Source organism: Eretmochelys imbricata, chromosome 2 (genome assembly GCF_965152235.1).
Source record: "Eretmochelys imbricata isolate rEreImb1 chromosome 2, rEreImb1.hap1, whole genome shotgun sequence".
NCBI classification, from domain to species: Eukaryota; Metazoa; Chordata; order Testudines; family Cheloniidae; genus Eretmochelys; species Eretmochelys imbricata.
This window is the reverse complement of record NC_135573.1, coordinates 224344660-224360538: the sequence shown is the minus strand read 5'-3', so window position 1 is coordinate 224360538 and position 15879 is coordinate 224344660. Positions and strand designations below refer to the sequence as shown.

The 15879-nt window shown below is 39.3% G+C and overlaps 1 protein-coding gene across 8 annotated transcripts in view; it reads left to right on the top strand.

Annotated features, from left to right (window-relative positions):
• Positions 1-15879, top strand: part of AKAP9 (A-kinase anchoring protein 9) — a 203337-nt gene that overhangs the window by 64648 nt on the left and 122810 nt on the right. For 5 of the 8 annotated variants that reach the window (XM_077808120.1, XM_077808118.1, XM_077808121.1 and 2 more), the window contains exons 3-5: positions 363-407; positions 10404-10457; positions 10907-11077. In XM_077808120.1, the coding sequence (XP_077664246.1) occupies positions 363-407; positions 10404-10457; positions 10907-11077 (270 nt within the window). Of the gene's footprint in view, positions 1-362; positions 408-8206; positions 8225-10403; positions 10458-10906; positions 11078-15879 lie in introns of those variants that run through there. The other 3 variants (XM_077808123.1, XM_077808119.1, XM_077808122.1) reach the window with 3 other exon arrangements.

Below are 15879 nucleotides of genomic sequence, written 5' to 3'. Positions count from 1 at the left end.
AGCCAGAGCAACACTAGAAACTTTTGCATGTATAGTAATGCCCCTTCTGCCAGTACTTCTTATTTTTTGCAGAGAGACTGGTATTGGCTATATAAGCAAAAGCACTTTTTTGTCTATATAAACTGCATCTCCACTAGGAGGGTTTGCCGGTATAGCTATATGTATAGACAAGGCCTCAGAGAGCTGGGAAAGGCTTTCATTTTGTAGATTCTAATGGATAACATGAGTATTTTAACTAGATATGCTTCATTTAACTAGGTGGCTTTAACTACTGTCCACATACACAAAAATAGATAGAAATTATGTTTAATGTTTTGAAGTCTGTTAACATTGTAAATATTTTTATTTTTCTCCTACTTTAGCCAGACAGTGAAATTTCCACTACAGCAGATGATTATAGCTCTGAGGTAAGAATGAAGTAATATTTTACATTTTTAATATGTCACATTTAAACACTGTATGGAATAGTTTTAAACATTTTGTTTGTTTAAAAAAAGAGAAAGGAAGTATTAGTTTGAAAATGTTATAAATAACATGAAAATATAACTTATTTTTTAGCAGTCACAATTAAACAAGCAGCATGCCAGATAAATAACAGGATAAATACTCGTATCTAATAAAGTAGTAGGTTTGTAAGCCAATGTAATGGTTTCTTCACTACAATTGCACTTTAATGGTACTGTTCAGAGTTCTGGTTATGCAACTATTTCCCTATGTTAATTTTCTGTGGAGAATTAAACGACAAGTTGAGTGATTATCTTTAACTTGTAAGTAAAATGGAAACTACTTGTTGAGAAAATTAGTTAATTATAGAAAGAAATACTTTGAAATAGTTTGATCCTGTTCACACTGAAGTAATTGTCATCTTGCCCTTGAGAGCAGGATTAGGCCCTTAGAGAGTTATTAATAATTAACTTCATGTCAATATGCTATTAATTTTCTTATCTCTTAAGGTTTCCTCAAAAACTATGATAGTTTCTCTAATCAGTTGCTAGAGTTTATAATTTAATGTGCTACTTTGTATTTATGGTGAGCCTTGTAACATATAGTATTATCCCTGCCAATTCCCAGCTCTAACTTTGAGATAGCACAAGTAGAAAAATTCAAATATTGTCAATTTGAGAACAATACGTTTGAGTCAATATATTGGTCAGCACGTTATATTAAATATACAAAAGCTATGTTAAAATATCATTAAGGTTGCAAAGCCGGTCACTGAAAAGATAGGAAATGCCAGAATATAGGGTGCTTGTGCACCTTAATTTGGGTCCCTTATGCATATGCATTATGATAGTCTTTAATTACATGTTCACATACTGTCTTTTCCCAGGACCCCTGCCTCATTCAGTGCTAATTAAATCAGCAGCTATTCAATATTTTGTTTTATCTTAATTGTTCAATGCTTTATTGCCTTATTTATTGCACACAATTCAAACCCTGCTCTGAATACAGTTATTAATTTCTGCAGGGGCTGTTCCATGGCACTCATCACTATAATATTTGAGTGCTTCTCAAACATTAATTAACTTATTATAACAACATTGCTGTTAGGAGAGAGGCTGCTATTATTCCCATTTTACAGACAGGGAACTGAGGAACAGAGGGATTAAAGTAAAAAGTGTCCACAAATTTTAGGTGCTCAGTCTGAAATGCCTACAACCTGATTTTTTCAGTGTACTTAGCTTCATATAGAACTTTGTATGTCGATGGCCCTGCTCCTACTGACTTCATTTTGCAGATGTGAGAGTACAGCACTTTTGCAAATCAGATTAAGGGTCTCAAGTTGGGTAGACAGAAAATGAGGAACATACAGTTAGGGTATATCTTAACTGCAGAGTTAACTCAAGTTATCATCACTTGAGTTACTCCTCTTGAGTTATCCTAGCTTGTGTGAAAGAGACCACACTGCCAAATAACACTCAAACTACTGTATCCACACCGATGCTGCACTCACTTGTGTGTGGCACTCAGACTTCTGGGGATATATCCCATAGTTCTTTGCACTGCAGTACGCTGAGCCACTCTATGAATTCTTTCCCAGTGATTTATGAGAAAACTTCTTCATCCTTTCTGGGGATCCAGAGGGAATTGTGGGAAGGCATTGGAGGACCAGCAGTGCTCGAGTGGAGCTAGCCTGCATCCATACTGTAGAGTGGTTGTGCTAGGTAACTTAAACTTTAGCTTATATCCCCTGCCAGGCCAGCCAACTCAAGTTAAAAGCACAACCACACTCAAGGTAAGGGATTTTGTGTGTGGATGGGACTCAAGCTGGTGGCAGTACTTGAGATATAAATCAGGTTAACTTTGCAGTGAAGGCAAGCCCTTAGTGAAAAGTTTGGTTTAATTGACTTGCCTAGCATCACACAGGAGCTCTTTGGCAACCTTAATGTTCTCTTAACGTGGCTTTTAAATGTGTAATTTTCTAAGTGTTTAAAAAAGCAAGCTAAAAAGAAACAGATGCCATTGTGTGACATCAAATTGAAAACCACATGAATAATCAGCAAGGTTGGAACCTTTAGAGCCATCACACAGACCTCTGCCATTTGAGCACAGGAAGTAATTGATAGCAGTAGTTATCTCTCTAGAGGACGACAAAATATGCACCTTGTCAGTGGGTTTCAGAGATATTTGCTGACAGCAGAGGAATGTTCAGATCCAGGACCCTTGGATTCCATTCCAGGCTCTAGAGGGGAGTGTACTCGAGTAGGCACATAGACTTCTACCCCTTCTTCCCATGCTTGACCCTTTCTGCTCCATCCCCTCCAACCTGTCCCTGTCCCAGTCCTGTCTTTCTCCCCACCCCTGGCTCCTTGTCTAATTCCTATTCTCCTTGCCTACCCAGTACCAGTCTCCTTGCTCAGCCAGTCCTAGTCTTCCTCTCAGGACTGCTCATCTGATTCTCAGTTTCCCCCCAGCTCCTTGCCTCAAGTCTTCTTGCCCAGCCAGTGCCAGCCTTTCTGGCTTTTCATCCCATCTGTCTCCCTCCCTCCTAGACTCCAGTTGTTCACCTACTAACTTCCAGTCTCAATTCCTCTTCACATCCTGCTCTCAATCTTTTCCTACCCTGTCCACCATCCAAGTCTCCTTGCTCAGTCAGTCCCAGTCTCATTTTGCAGCCAGTCTCAGTTCCCCCTTACTGGCTCCTTGTCGAGTCTGTCTGTCTCCATCCCTGGGGTCCTTATCCAAGCTCTGTCTCCCAATGCCCTTTCCAGCTCCCTGTCCCAGTCTCCTACCTCCCTGGCTTTTTGTCTGTCCCTTTGCCCACCCTGTTCCTGTTCTCCCCTGTACACTGGCTCATTGTCAGATCTGGTCTCCTGCCCATCTTCTCTCTTGAGTGGTTCCCAGTTATAGTCTACTTGCCCAGTCTCTCCAGCTCCTCCTCCATCCTCAGTCTTCATCCCCTTCATCCCCCCGCCGCCCCCCCGATTACCTCTCTGTCCCAGTTTACTCCTTTCCTTCCCAAGTCTGGCTCTTGTCCCCTCTGCATTTGAGTAAAGCATTGAGTTGTCATCAATCATATATTCAGGACAGCCATAATAATAGTAATAGGCTATTAGCTCTATACTAAACTTGCCTTTTAATTAACATAAAGCCATTCTGTAGTTACATTTCAATCTTAAAATATGTAGAATATAGTTAAGTTAATTCAAAATAGCCTACTTCTTACCTTAGAACAGCTGTTATATTAGTTTCTTTCTGGGAGGGAGTTTGGGTGCAGGAGGGGACTCCAGGCGGGGGCAGAGTGTTGGGGAGCAGGATCTGAGAGGGAGTTTGGTATAGGAGGGGATTGTGACCTGGGGCAGGGGGGTTGGAGTGCAGGAAGGGGTGTGGGGTCTGGTAGAGAGTTTGGGTGTGCAGGTGGCTCCTGGCCAGCGGCGCAGCAGGGCAGCCTGTATGCCATGGCCCCATGCTGTTCCCAGAAGCAGCCAGCTGCTGGCACTTCTCTGCACACCCCTGAGAGGAGGTGGACAGCATGTCTCTGTGTGCTGCCCGCACCCACAAGTGCCGCCCCCGCAGCACACCATTGGCCAGGAACCAGAGTTGCGGGGACTGTGCTGGGGGAAGGGGCAGCGTGCGGATCAGTATCTCTTCCATGCCCCCCCCCCCCAGGCTCCCCAGGGGCCACAGAGAGATGCCAGTAGCCTGCCGCTTCTGGGAGCAACATGGGGCCACGTCATACAGGCAGCCTGCCTGAGCCCTGCTGGACTGGGGCACCTCTTAGCCTGGGGTCCTGCACTGCAGCCCCTAAAGCCCCTGCGTTAATCCGCCCTGCACCTCGGATGGAAGATTCGAGCCCAAATAGTTAAAGTTTTGCAATGTTAAGTAACTGAAAGCAGGATTGTACAGTGGAAAATGTCAGGCAACCTGACATAGGTGGTGCTGCCAGGTCAGCTTATAACATTACTTCTGGTAACCAGTGGCTCCTATTCCTCTCTACCTGAAGGAAATCCAGGTTATCTGCTCTGATTAGAGATTTCATATCTCATATACCTGGGCACAGCACATTTCTTGTTATATGTTTTGGCGAAGGGTGAGAGGTAGAAGAAGATAAAAAGAATCATCAGGAGCTGTGTGTGTGTGTTGAGGAAAGGCAGCAACTCATACACACCAGTTTGCCATTAAAAAGGAAACAAATACAATTCAGGGCACAGAACTGACTTTACTATGATATGTTTAGAATGTATACCACAGTGAGATATTTGTACCACATCCATTGTACATGAAGAGCCAGCCTTCGATGCCTCAGAAGCCCAGAGCAGTATGACAAGCTCTGACATATGCACAATGAGAGCCATACAAAAGTATAATCAAAACCTCTAATCTGATGTAAGAAGCAGCTATTGCAGAAAGTGAGAGAGCAAAAATCCCAAGAAAACATGCAAGTCCGGAGAGATTGAGAAAGAGTACATGAAGGACATTGATGTAATGTCTCATGATGATTATGGATGAGCATGGGTTAATAAGTATTTAATATTTAGACTATGGTAGCATCAACACTGTAGAAAGATAGGTGGAAGACACAATCCCTGAGGTGAAGAGTTTACAGTCTAGTCCAGCACCTTGTGGGTCTGTACTCTTTTTTTTTTGGAATTCAAAAGGTTCTCCTTAGTGTCTACAGTTAATGTTAGAGATTTTAATAACAATATTTTAAATGCCAAAGACCACAGAAGACTAATATTGTAGAATTATAACCAGATCTCCTTCTGAACTCTACTTTTAAAAAAAATCACATTTTTCACCCTCTTTGAAAACCAAAATGAAAAAAAACTATGAATGAGCTCATGCTTTTCTAGGAACTCTTGTTCTCTTTTCTGTGAGAGGGATCCCCTCCCTTTTCTCATGAAGTAATAATTCTGTTCCAAAACATAAGTAGACAGTGAGAAACTTGTGCATGCAGTTCAAATAGTTGTTGGCTTTCAAAATCAAGCAATGATTGTTAAGATGCAGAGTGTACAGCTTTTCAGTACATTCCTTTTAATTGTTAAAAGTCAGTGAAGTTTGTCACTGTCTGCAGTGAGATCATGGAACTAGTGTACATGTGTCGTAGGAACTGCATTGAGTGGTCATCAATCATATATTCAGGTCAGGCATAATAATACTTTTAGTAGTTAAATATGTTTCATTTACATTAATGAACAACTGCAGCCATCTGTAATATTGAGAATTTTGAAAGGTGAGAAAAAATTAAATTCTGTATACAGTAGCACAGACTGGACAAATTTTGTATGGAATTGAGACTGAATCTTGAACTCAGTTTTGTTTCAGGCATGTAACGCCTTACATTTGGAGATGCTAAACACCCATAATTTAATTTGAAGTTGGTGGGAGCCAAGGTGCTTGGCAACTCAAACAGGCCGGTGATGAGCTTAGTAGTGGTACGCATCTTATTCTTTGCTTCCCCTCTTTCTTCTCATTATTTAAAGAGGCTTTGCATCGTTTTTAAAAAAAAATTATTTAAACTTTTTCAGTCAGAAATAATGCTAAAAAAGTAGTAGTCATGCTTTCAAGTGGAATATTTTAAACTAGTATTTAAAAGTTGTTTGTTTTATTATAGCTGGCAAAGTGAGCATTATGGGTCTTTTTTGTTAGCTAATTCTCTTGGGGAACTGGCTAAAGTCCAGTGACAAATAAATATATCCCTCTTTGAGGAACGTTGCTCATAATGGCTCTGTCTGATGATAGAGTACAGTTTCCTAAGCAAAGTTGGAGGAAACAGTAACTGCAAATATCAGCAATCTTCTGTTGCAGGAATTTTATTATTATAAATGAGGTCTTCTCCTTCCTTCAGTCTCCTGTACAGATCCACAGTTGTGGACATGGTAACCAAATCCAAAATATATATACAGAATATGCTGTTTGTAACAAATTACATATTTTAAGCTAGCATGAGACCTTGTGTAGCCTTTAAAATTAAATAATGGTGATGATTAGTAATCTAGTCAGGATTACAGTTCAAATCCCAAACTAAGGGGAAATTGGGCTTTTCCCAGTAGCAAGCACTGGTTTTTACCTTTCTTGATGATGCTTCTCCCTGGGTCCAAATATAAAGTTGTATTCCACACTTCTATGAGAAGTTCTAAAAGACAGTAGCCAAAGCTTCTTTTTCATTTTTTCAAACCCTGAGGAATATTGTTAATCACTGTTGAGGAAGATGAAGAAAATAAGTTGTTGTTAGAAAAACTAATTACATTGTAAACAGTAGTCTTTAACCTTAAAATGAAGAATTGTTTTCTAATGCACATTACTATATGATGGAAAAATAAATTAAGTAACCCAGCCATCACATATTTTTAAAAAATCACTGTTACAGTCTCTTTAGATTTGAAAGGTTGTGCATCGGTTATTGTTATGCTTAAGTCTTTATTCTAATTGTTTATATGAAACCAACAGGAAATACCTTCTGCCTAGGCACAGATTAAAAATAAGAGTGAATTGTAATAGGTTTTGCCAAGGTGATCTAATTATAGTGCTAGAATCTTAGATAGATTCTTTGTAGTAATTAGACTAAAACTTATTGGAGTCCTCAATATGTTGTGATGTTTCTATAATATGTGACAACTAAAAAAGCACTAAATTATAAGAGTGCAAAAGCTGAGGATTCAGCACTTGGTAGAAATGTTCAGAATCAAAGTGTTTTCTCGGTTAGTTTAAAAGAGGGACCCATTAAAAGAGACCATTAGCAATTAGCAACATTCCAGACTGCAAGCAATGCAGTCTGCCAGTATTGATATTATAAACCTCTGTGTTCATGGAATAATAATGTGGCAATAAAAGTAAAATAATTCCTGAATAAAATGTATATCTTAATCCTCATTGGAATAAAGAACATTTTAAAATAAATAAATATGAGTTGTTTTAAAGATGTGGAATAAAAATACATTACCCATTCCAGATGCTTTTATATAAACTAATATATAACGAAATTAAGGACTTTGGTTTTTATGTTTTCTGACCTGAAAGTTTCTTGTCAGTCAATAATATGTTGTTCTTTTATATATTAAAATTTGTCCTACATTGCCAATGCTTTGACATGTAAACTTGATAATTTATATTGGAGAGTAATTTTTTAATAGCATTGAAATAGCTCCATATAGAAGATTGATGCTACAGTTTGTGTGGTAGCATGTCAGGGATTCCGAGGTCTATAGGATCTAAAATCTTATTAATGGAGCCTGATGGTGATAGCTACACTGTACGTTAAAGTGCAATGGCTCAAAAAGTTCGTGCTGACCCCTGGTGGCAGTAGTCATGAATCACTATATTCAGTTTTCAGAGTAGCAGCTGTGTTAGTCTGTATTGGCAAAAAGAAAAGGAGTACTTGTGGCACCTTAGAGACTAACAAATTTATTTGAGCATAAGCCTTCGTGAGCTACAGCTCACTTCAGTTGTGCTGCTTGGATAGTTTTGTGGTATTTAAGTCTGCTTTTGCTTAAATATGCATTGTATTTGCTAAAACAATATAAAATAAAGTATAAATTAAAACACATTTGTCTTTACACAATAAATAGATTATAAGCAATTTAAAAGAAATTTTATATTTGGGGAATATTTCTTGTGAAAATATTAAGATAATAATGAAAACAGGAAAATTCAGAACTAAGATTAACAACTGTACTCTTGTTACTCGATATTTCCAGGATCTCCAAAGATGGATGACTTCATTTTTTGTATGCTGCAGTACTTAGGCACACCAGTGTGATTTAAGAACATTTCATCCCTAAAGGTGCATTGCAAAACTTTAAAAGTAGAAAATAAATTGTAAGATTCCAAATCAATAATCAATTATATATATGGACTTAGATGCCAGTGTTGTAGGGAGCTCTGTGTAGGCAATCCAGTATGCCCACATGGAAACCCATTGAAATCAATGAGCCTTGCACAGAGGTCCACGAGCATTGAATCGTGTGCAGGACTGTGGCCTTAAAAACTACAAATTAATTTATAACTATTTTAAAACAAGATATTTCAAAATCAGTGTTTGCACATTCCTGTAATAGTCTGCCAGCTTTCCTACAGCCAGTACTCTTCCATGTCTAAAATTATGCCTGTTTGGCACCCACCAGATCTCTCCAGCCTCTATACTTCATTGTGTTCAGTCTATACTTTGCAATACCAAGTGAAATTTATTAAAAATGTTAGGTTTCATCTTGCACCATGCCAAAAGAGAAAAGTATAATAGATTCCACAAAGAGTTGGATGGGAGAAGTATAGAGATTATACACAACACAAGAGGACCACTGTGGGCAATCCAACAGATGTGGTGTATAACTCTTCGGTAGCCAGTGTTTTTATTTATCAATTTAAGAGCAATAGAAATTGGAGTACATAAAGGAAAAAGAAAAGTAGCATTTTGTTTTGTTTACATTCATGTTTTTTTCCTACTAATTTATTATTATTGTGATAGGACCAGAAGCCCAAATCTGGTCTAAGGCCTCAGGTAGTAGCTACAGTGCAAACGCTGGGTGAATGTAGTGGCAGCCAGTTGCCCTGCAGAGTTAAGAGTACCTGCTGTGCTCATATAGGGGCAGAGGAGTTTATTGGGATCCCCTGATTTTTACAGTATTGATTCCCTCTCAAACTTAGACTATGTTTTGGTGACCTTACTTATTGTAGAGGAGATCTGGACTTGACTCTCTCCAAAGCAAGTCAACACACTCTGTGTTTCTACCAAAATGTCATTTCGGAGTAAGGCATTCTTATTTTTGATACCCTACAGCTTTAATCAAACTTGGGGGTCAGACTTTGATCCCTTGCCTGCAAGTGCATTTTGATGTTAGGCTTTAGGGTTTGCACAGTCATGATGCCCTCATATTGTAAATAAGCCCTGCCCTGCCTAGACAATTTCTAAGCAGATTTCCATATAATATACTGGGTTTTTTACTTAAACACTACAGCAGTGATGTTTGGTGGATCTGAAATCCTATAAATATACAGTAGCTCCCCTTCTCCAAAATCCTCACTCCTAGTTCAGATTCTTATGTGGAGAGGAGCTCTGAGAGGAATGTGTCAGTTTTTTGTTACACCATTTTACACATGGGTCAAAAGACCTGCTGAGTAAAAGCCCTGTGTATTTTTGTGTTTGTTTCTTACAATTTTTTTGTTGATCTGTAAGTATTGTTTTTGGATTGCATTTAAAATTTTGGAGTCTCTTTATTATTGGTTTATGTGGTCAAATAATCTCATGGACGCTGCACCGTGTGACAGCAGCAGGTAAGTGAAAGGGAAGAAGAAATTTTCAGATATTTTATTTTAAATCCAAAGTCTCTTGTACATTTTTCAATGTAAGAAATTATTTCAGATTACAAGAATATGATATAATGACTCTGGTTCCAGAGGAGAGTGATTAGTAATTGCAAATTATGAAGTGCACACCTTAAAAAAAAAAAAAAAAAAAAAAAAAAAAAAAAGAATGAATGAAGAGAGGAGTTTAGTAATTTAAGGTACTCTTTACTGAGCTTCTCTCTTTACCATTTTTAAATGTGTGTACTCCAAATATATTGTGTTTAAAATGTATTATTTGTTCAGTCTGCTCATACTGTATGTTCTGTTACTGATTTTTAATATTTTTAAAATGTGTACCTTTAAATCTGAATTTCCTTGTTTTGTTTGTTTATCAGAATTCTAATGCAGTTTATATCATAAAGACATCAGCCCAGGTTTAATTAATCTGAGTAGCTCTAAATTACAAAATAACCCTTGCTACAATTAGGTATATCTGAATTGTGCAAAACAATCAGATTCTGGAACAGTATATACTAACTGTGTGCATTTCAAATGAAGTGATTGTTCTCTGCTCATGAGGTTTTGTCTACAAAAATAATCAGATACGTCTCAAATGAAAGGAAGCTAGAATTTAAGCTACATCTTAAATTATAATGTGTCTAGAAATTGTCTTTATACAGGTAAATGGTTGCAGTTTTGTGACAAGAACAGCTATATCAGCAGACTTAATCAGGGTATAGTATTACAAATTAAATCATATTACTAATGTTGGGTACTAAAAACCTTAAGCAATTTGTATATTAATATTCTGGTTGAACAAAACTACCTGTCTTACTAACAAAAATTCTGTGGTACGCTATGTTATCCAGCTTTGTTGTTGTTGTTTCATGACATCTTAATAGGTATAATGTTGCCTCTTTTAAACTTTAGGAAAAATAAAAAAATGCTCCTTCTAGTATAAAGCTTAGCCTTTTAATACAGAATTCACAGAAGTACTGTATGTCAGTGCTCTTGAGGTGTAAATTATGCCAACAAGGCAGGTTACCATGGCAAAAAGCTCCTAAATGCTATGTTATATTTTAATGTTCTAACGTGGTATTTGATAGAGAATTCAAAATTTGACTCTGCTCACGTTGAGGAAACATGTAAGTATTGGGTTGTTAAGGAACTTGGATTGATTTAGGAAGAAGAATTTGGAGTTGGAGAGACTTATTCTGAGCATGAAATGCAGCATTCTCAGACACGGCTAGAGATGATGGAGAATGAATTGGCTGGGAAACAACAAGAGATCGAAGAGCTAAACAGAGAACTAGAAGAAATGAGGGCAGCATATGGTACAGAAGGATTGCAACAGGTATAATTACCGTATGTTGCTTTCTGTTTGCTACTTGGTTACACACAAAAATGCTAAGTATCACCTAGAAGTGTTTATGGTTAAAGAGAGCCAGTCAGAGAATGTGGAATACACAATTTTGTTTAGTTCCAAAGAGAATGACGTTTCATCAGCATGTATCATCTTGAATCATAGAATATCAGGATTGGAAGGGACCTCAGGAGGTCATCTAGTCCAACCCCCTGCTCAAAGCAGGACCAATCCCCAACTAAATCATCCCAGCCAGGGCTTTGTTAAGCCTGTCCTTAAAAACCTCTATGGAAGGATATTCCACCACCTCCCTAGGTAACCCATTTCAGTGCTTCAGTTTCAGTGTGTTTCACCTTTCTTTTTATTCTCTGGCCAACATTTTTACTCTGTGCTTAGCAGTTGCAGTGCTTGTCTTCTGGTTGGAAGAGTGGCTACATGGGCTTCCTCAAGACAAACTCTTAATTCTTCCTCATTAATTTTCCAGTGGCAGTACACAGTTCTTTCCCCCTTGCTCCTCAGAAACCAAGCAGAGTATCAAGTTCCTCCTACCAAAGAAGTGAGATTCCCGAGGTAGCTACTGAACCAGGAGGTCATTTGTCTGTCAGAGTTTACAGACAGGCATACAAGCCAATTGGATGAACATATTCTAAGAAACTTTTCTCAATTTGGAGTTAAAGGAAAGGTTTCTTACATTAAATCCTAAGAAACTGTATTAACGATCCCTGTAATAATGGGAACAGTAAGTCAAATTCTGCCCTGATGTAAGCAGGTGGTACTCCTATTAAAGTTCTTAGGTTTTTGTTAGCTTATATCACACTGAATTTGGACCATTGGTGAAATTTAAGGCATAGTTTTATTTTTCATGGTCTGTATTTCATTTCACATTTGTCTCTCTTTTCCTTGACCTTTTGTAGATTTGGATACTGCATGTGTGTTCATGTGTTTTGCTTTGTTTTATAAGTTTCTACTGTAGATAGAATTTTGTTGTTGGATCATGGTTTACAAACTTAGTGTTTTAAACTAAGTAGGCCTAATTTTATTCATCCCTGTGGGATTTTTTGTTTATTTTTGAAAGATTTTATTTTATTTTAGCAAATCTGTGAAAAAGGATATGTAACTTTCTGGTGAAATGTAGATATCCTTCTAAGTAGCATTCCCTATAAATAAAAAAAGGGGTAGGTTATCACTGTTTTGTCTTTCGGTGCATATGAATGATTTGAAAGACCACTTATCTCCCATGGTACTGATAAATTTTAATTCATGTTTAGTTCCTATTTACTGTGTCTTGTACCATTCGTGCTTGATGGATTTTATAAGAGTTATAATTTCTTCTGTTTAGTTGCTGCCACCACTGTGTGCTTTTCAGTGAAAGAAAAGATAGTGAACATATATAATTTTAAGTTTATAAGACCGTCGTAAGTCTGGTTTGTTTGTTTTTGTTTGTTTTTTAAGATGTCCCTTTTATGTGATATCCTTAAAAGTTTGTAGCACAATAATGCTTATGAACGTTTTTCAGTCACACTAAATTATATTTACTGTAGCTTTGTAGTATGCATTATATCTTAATTGAAAAATAGTTGCAACAGATACTTTCCTTAGCTCCTGTAAGAGCCTTTTATTTTCCTAAGCTTCTAAAAAAAATCAGTCTGAATGTATCTGTGTCTGTTTTAATTTCAACTGCCAGTCATGGTTTTGTTTTTTTTTTTTTAACTATTCAAGAAAAACCAAATTGAATAAACAAAAACAAATTTAAAAACAGATTGGATAATACTGTGAATGAATAGGAAGAATGCTTAAGAATAAATTCAGTTCACTTAATTTTGCTGAACTTGCTTTCTGGGCATATGTATGTATCGGGCCCAGTCAATTTCATGGTCAAAGGATTTTAAAAATTGTAAATTTTGTGTTCTCAGCTATTTAAATCTGAAATTTCACAGTGTTGTAATTGTAAGGTGGTTCTTTGAGAAGTGTCCCTGTGGATGCTCCACTGGAGGTGTCTGTGTGCCCCTGCGCCATTGTTCGGAGATATTTACAGCAGTCCCCGTATCAGCCGCACATACGCGGAGCCTGCCTCACATACTTGTCTTAATAGTGCGCATGCGCGGCCGAACTCCTCAGTTCCTTCTCTACCGTCCCCGGCCGGAATCGGACCTACAGCAGACTCATTAAAACTTTTTCTCTTACCCATTCTACATCCTTGTTTCCCTTACGTTAGCACTCTAGTTACTAGATAAGTTCATCCCTTTAATAAAAAAAAAAATAAAAAAAAATTCATTCCCGCTTATTCCTCTGTCTCCAGCCAATGATAATATGCCTGGCTCCCCAGGATTTAAGCGGTGCACTACGTGCAGGGACGCCATCCCTATGTCAGATGGTCGCTCCCAGTGTATAAAATGCCAGGGGGGAGTCCCTCATTCCTCAAAATTGTGCCCATTGTTCCAAATTAAAATCCAGGGCACATAAAGATAGAGAACTCCGCCTGAAAATGATTCTTGGGCCGAAGTCACTCGGACCGGCTTCTGACCCAGGTATGGGCTCCTCAGTGAACCACAGCCCTCCTGCCTCCAGAAAGGACAAAAAAAGAAAATGCCTGCCTCCCTCACCCAGAAGGGAAACACTGCAAGCAAAAAGGTTGCTGAGCAGGTCTATTTCTTCTGTGCAGACCTTTTCTTGGCTCAGCACCTTTGATGTGCCAGTTCCTCTGGCGTCGCGCTAATTCTGCCTCTGGCTGCGGTGACAGTGCAAGCTCCCAGTGCCGAGGCTTCAAGTTGCCTGCCTCTCTCATGGCACCGTCTGTCATTGCAGTGGACACGATGCCAGCACAGAGGACCTTGCCGGAAGAGACCCGAACAGTGCTTACCTTCCCGGCACCACCGACCTCAGTGCATGCATTGAGCGCTATGGTGCAGAGAACATCAGTGCCAAACAACCCTCCAACGCCGCAGGCATTCCTAACAGAGGGTTTCTCTCACACAGGCTCTCCGGCACCGCAGTTCATTCATTCACCAGACCTACAGGTATCACCTAACCTACAGTCACCTCTACTTGACACCTGGTTTTCTCCGGACATTCGCATGTGGTCCAGACACCTGTCTCCGGCTGTATCTCACTTTTCTAGTGATGAGGAAGCCATAGTGCAGGGAGACTTCACCATGCCAGTTCTCCTAGTCACAGAGCCAAATCAGCACTGGTCACAGAAAATCTAGGTCTTCATTCATCAAAGACCTCCCTCCCTGGTATACAAACCCATGGATGGCACTACCTATGCCTTTCCCCAGTCAGTGGCAATACGGAGTCCATGAGCACCATATAAGCGATTCCACTATAATCGCCAAGATGCCAAAAATAGGAGCAATGCCACCTCGCCACCACCAGTGCATACGGCTACAAATGAGACATAACAACAAACTGTTACTCCACACTTCGATGAACACGCTACACATGCTTCCCCAACCATTGTGGAGCCCATATCCACATAGGATGACGCTATACTGCCTCCCCACCAACACTGTCGGATGATTTCTTAAAATTTCAAGACCTCCTCAAAAGAGTCGCCAGTGAGTTGAGGATTAATCTGGAGGAAGTTTTCTGAAAACCAGCATAGTTGACTGACATCCTGCAACCTTCCTCCACATCCAAGATTGCCTTACCTATAAATTCAGCTAAAACCATATGGCAGACACCGGCTACTAGCAGACCTACCTGTAAGCAAGCTAACTGGAAATATTTTATTCCTTCCAAAGGGTCTGAGTTCCTTTTTACTCACCCAGCACCAAACTCATTGGTAGTAGAGGTAGCTAACCAAAAGAACAAACACCAGTTCCCAGGTCTACCCCAACTGATAAAGACAGAAAAAGGCTGGACCTGCTTGGTTGTAAAGTTTATGCTTCGTCCACATTACAATTCTGGATATCTGATTATGCGGCCGTTCTGGCAAAATATGACCACAGAAATTATGAGAAACTCATGGACTTTATTGATGACATTCCAGAGGGGGGAGAGGGGAGAAAAAACAAACAAACCATCAGTTTAAAGCCATAGTCTCTGATGGACGAATCATCTCCCGTATCGCACTACAGGCTGCGCTTGATGTTGCTAACACAGCTGCGAGGTCCACTGCTACAGCAGTAGTGATGCGTCAAGCTTCATGGCTTTCATGGTTGTCTTTTCCTTGCGAGGTTCAGAATAACATAAAAGACCTCCCTTTTGATGGTGAAAAAATATTTGCCAGTAACACCAACGATGTGCTTCACTCCATAAAGGACTCGAGAGCAACATTACGGTCTCTCGGTATCCAAACCCCTGCAAATAGGAAGAGACAATATAGGTACCACCCATCCATGCTACCCAGTGTATACACAGCATAGACCATATGAACAACAACATCTGTGACCAAGATATCAATGTTGCTGCACCAATTCATTGGCTCCATGTCAACACCTTCCCACTAATAAGCAAATTTGAAGATGTGACCGATGGTATCATCCCTACTTCAGTGCCCCCCCGCTCCCAGCCGGCTCCAGGCACCAGCTTTCCAGGCAGGTGCTTGGGGTGGCATTTGGAATGGGGTGGCAGTCTGTGTCCCGCAGCAGCAATTCGGTGGTAGCTCTGCCACTCTTTTGGGCGCTGCGGCAATTCGGCATCACCTCCTGCAATTAGGAGCAGTACAACCAACGCCTGACCAACACAGAGGAAAAGGGTTCTACTCCCATTACTTTTTAACACAAAAGAAAACTGGGGGATGGCAACCCATTCTCAACCTAAGATGCCTCAATAAATTCGTTAAATAAAAT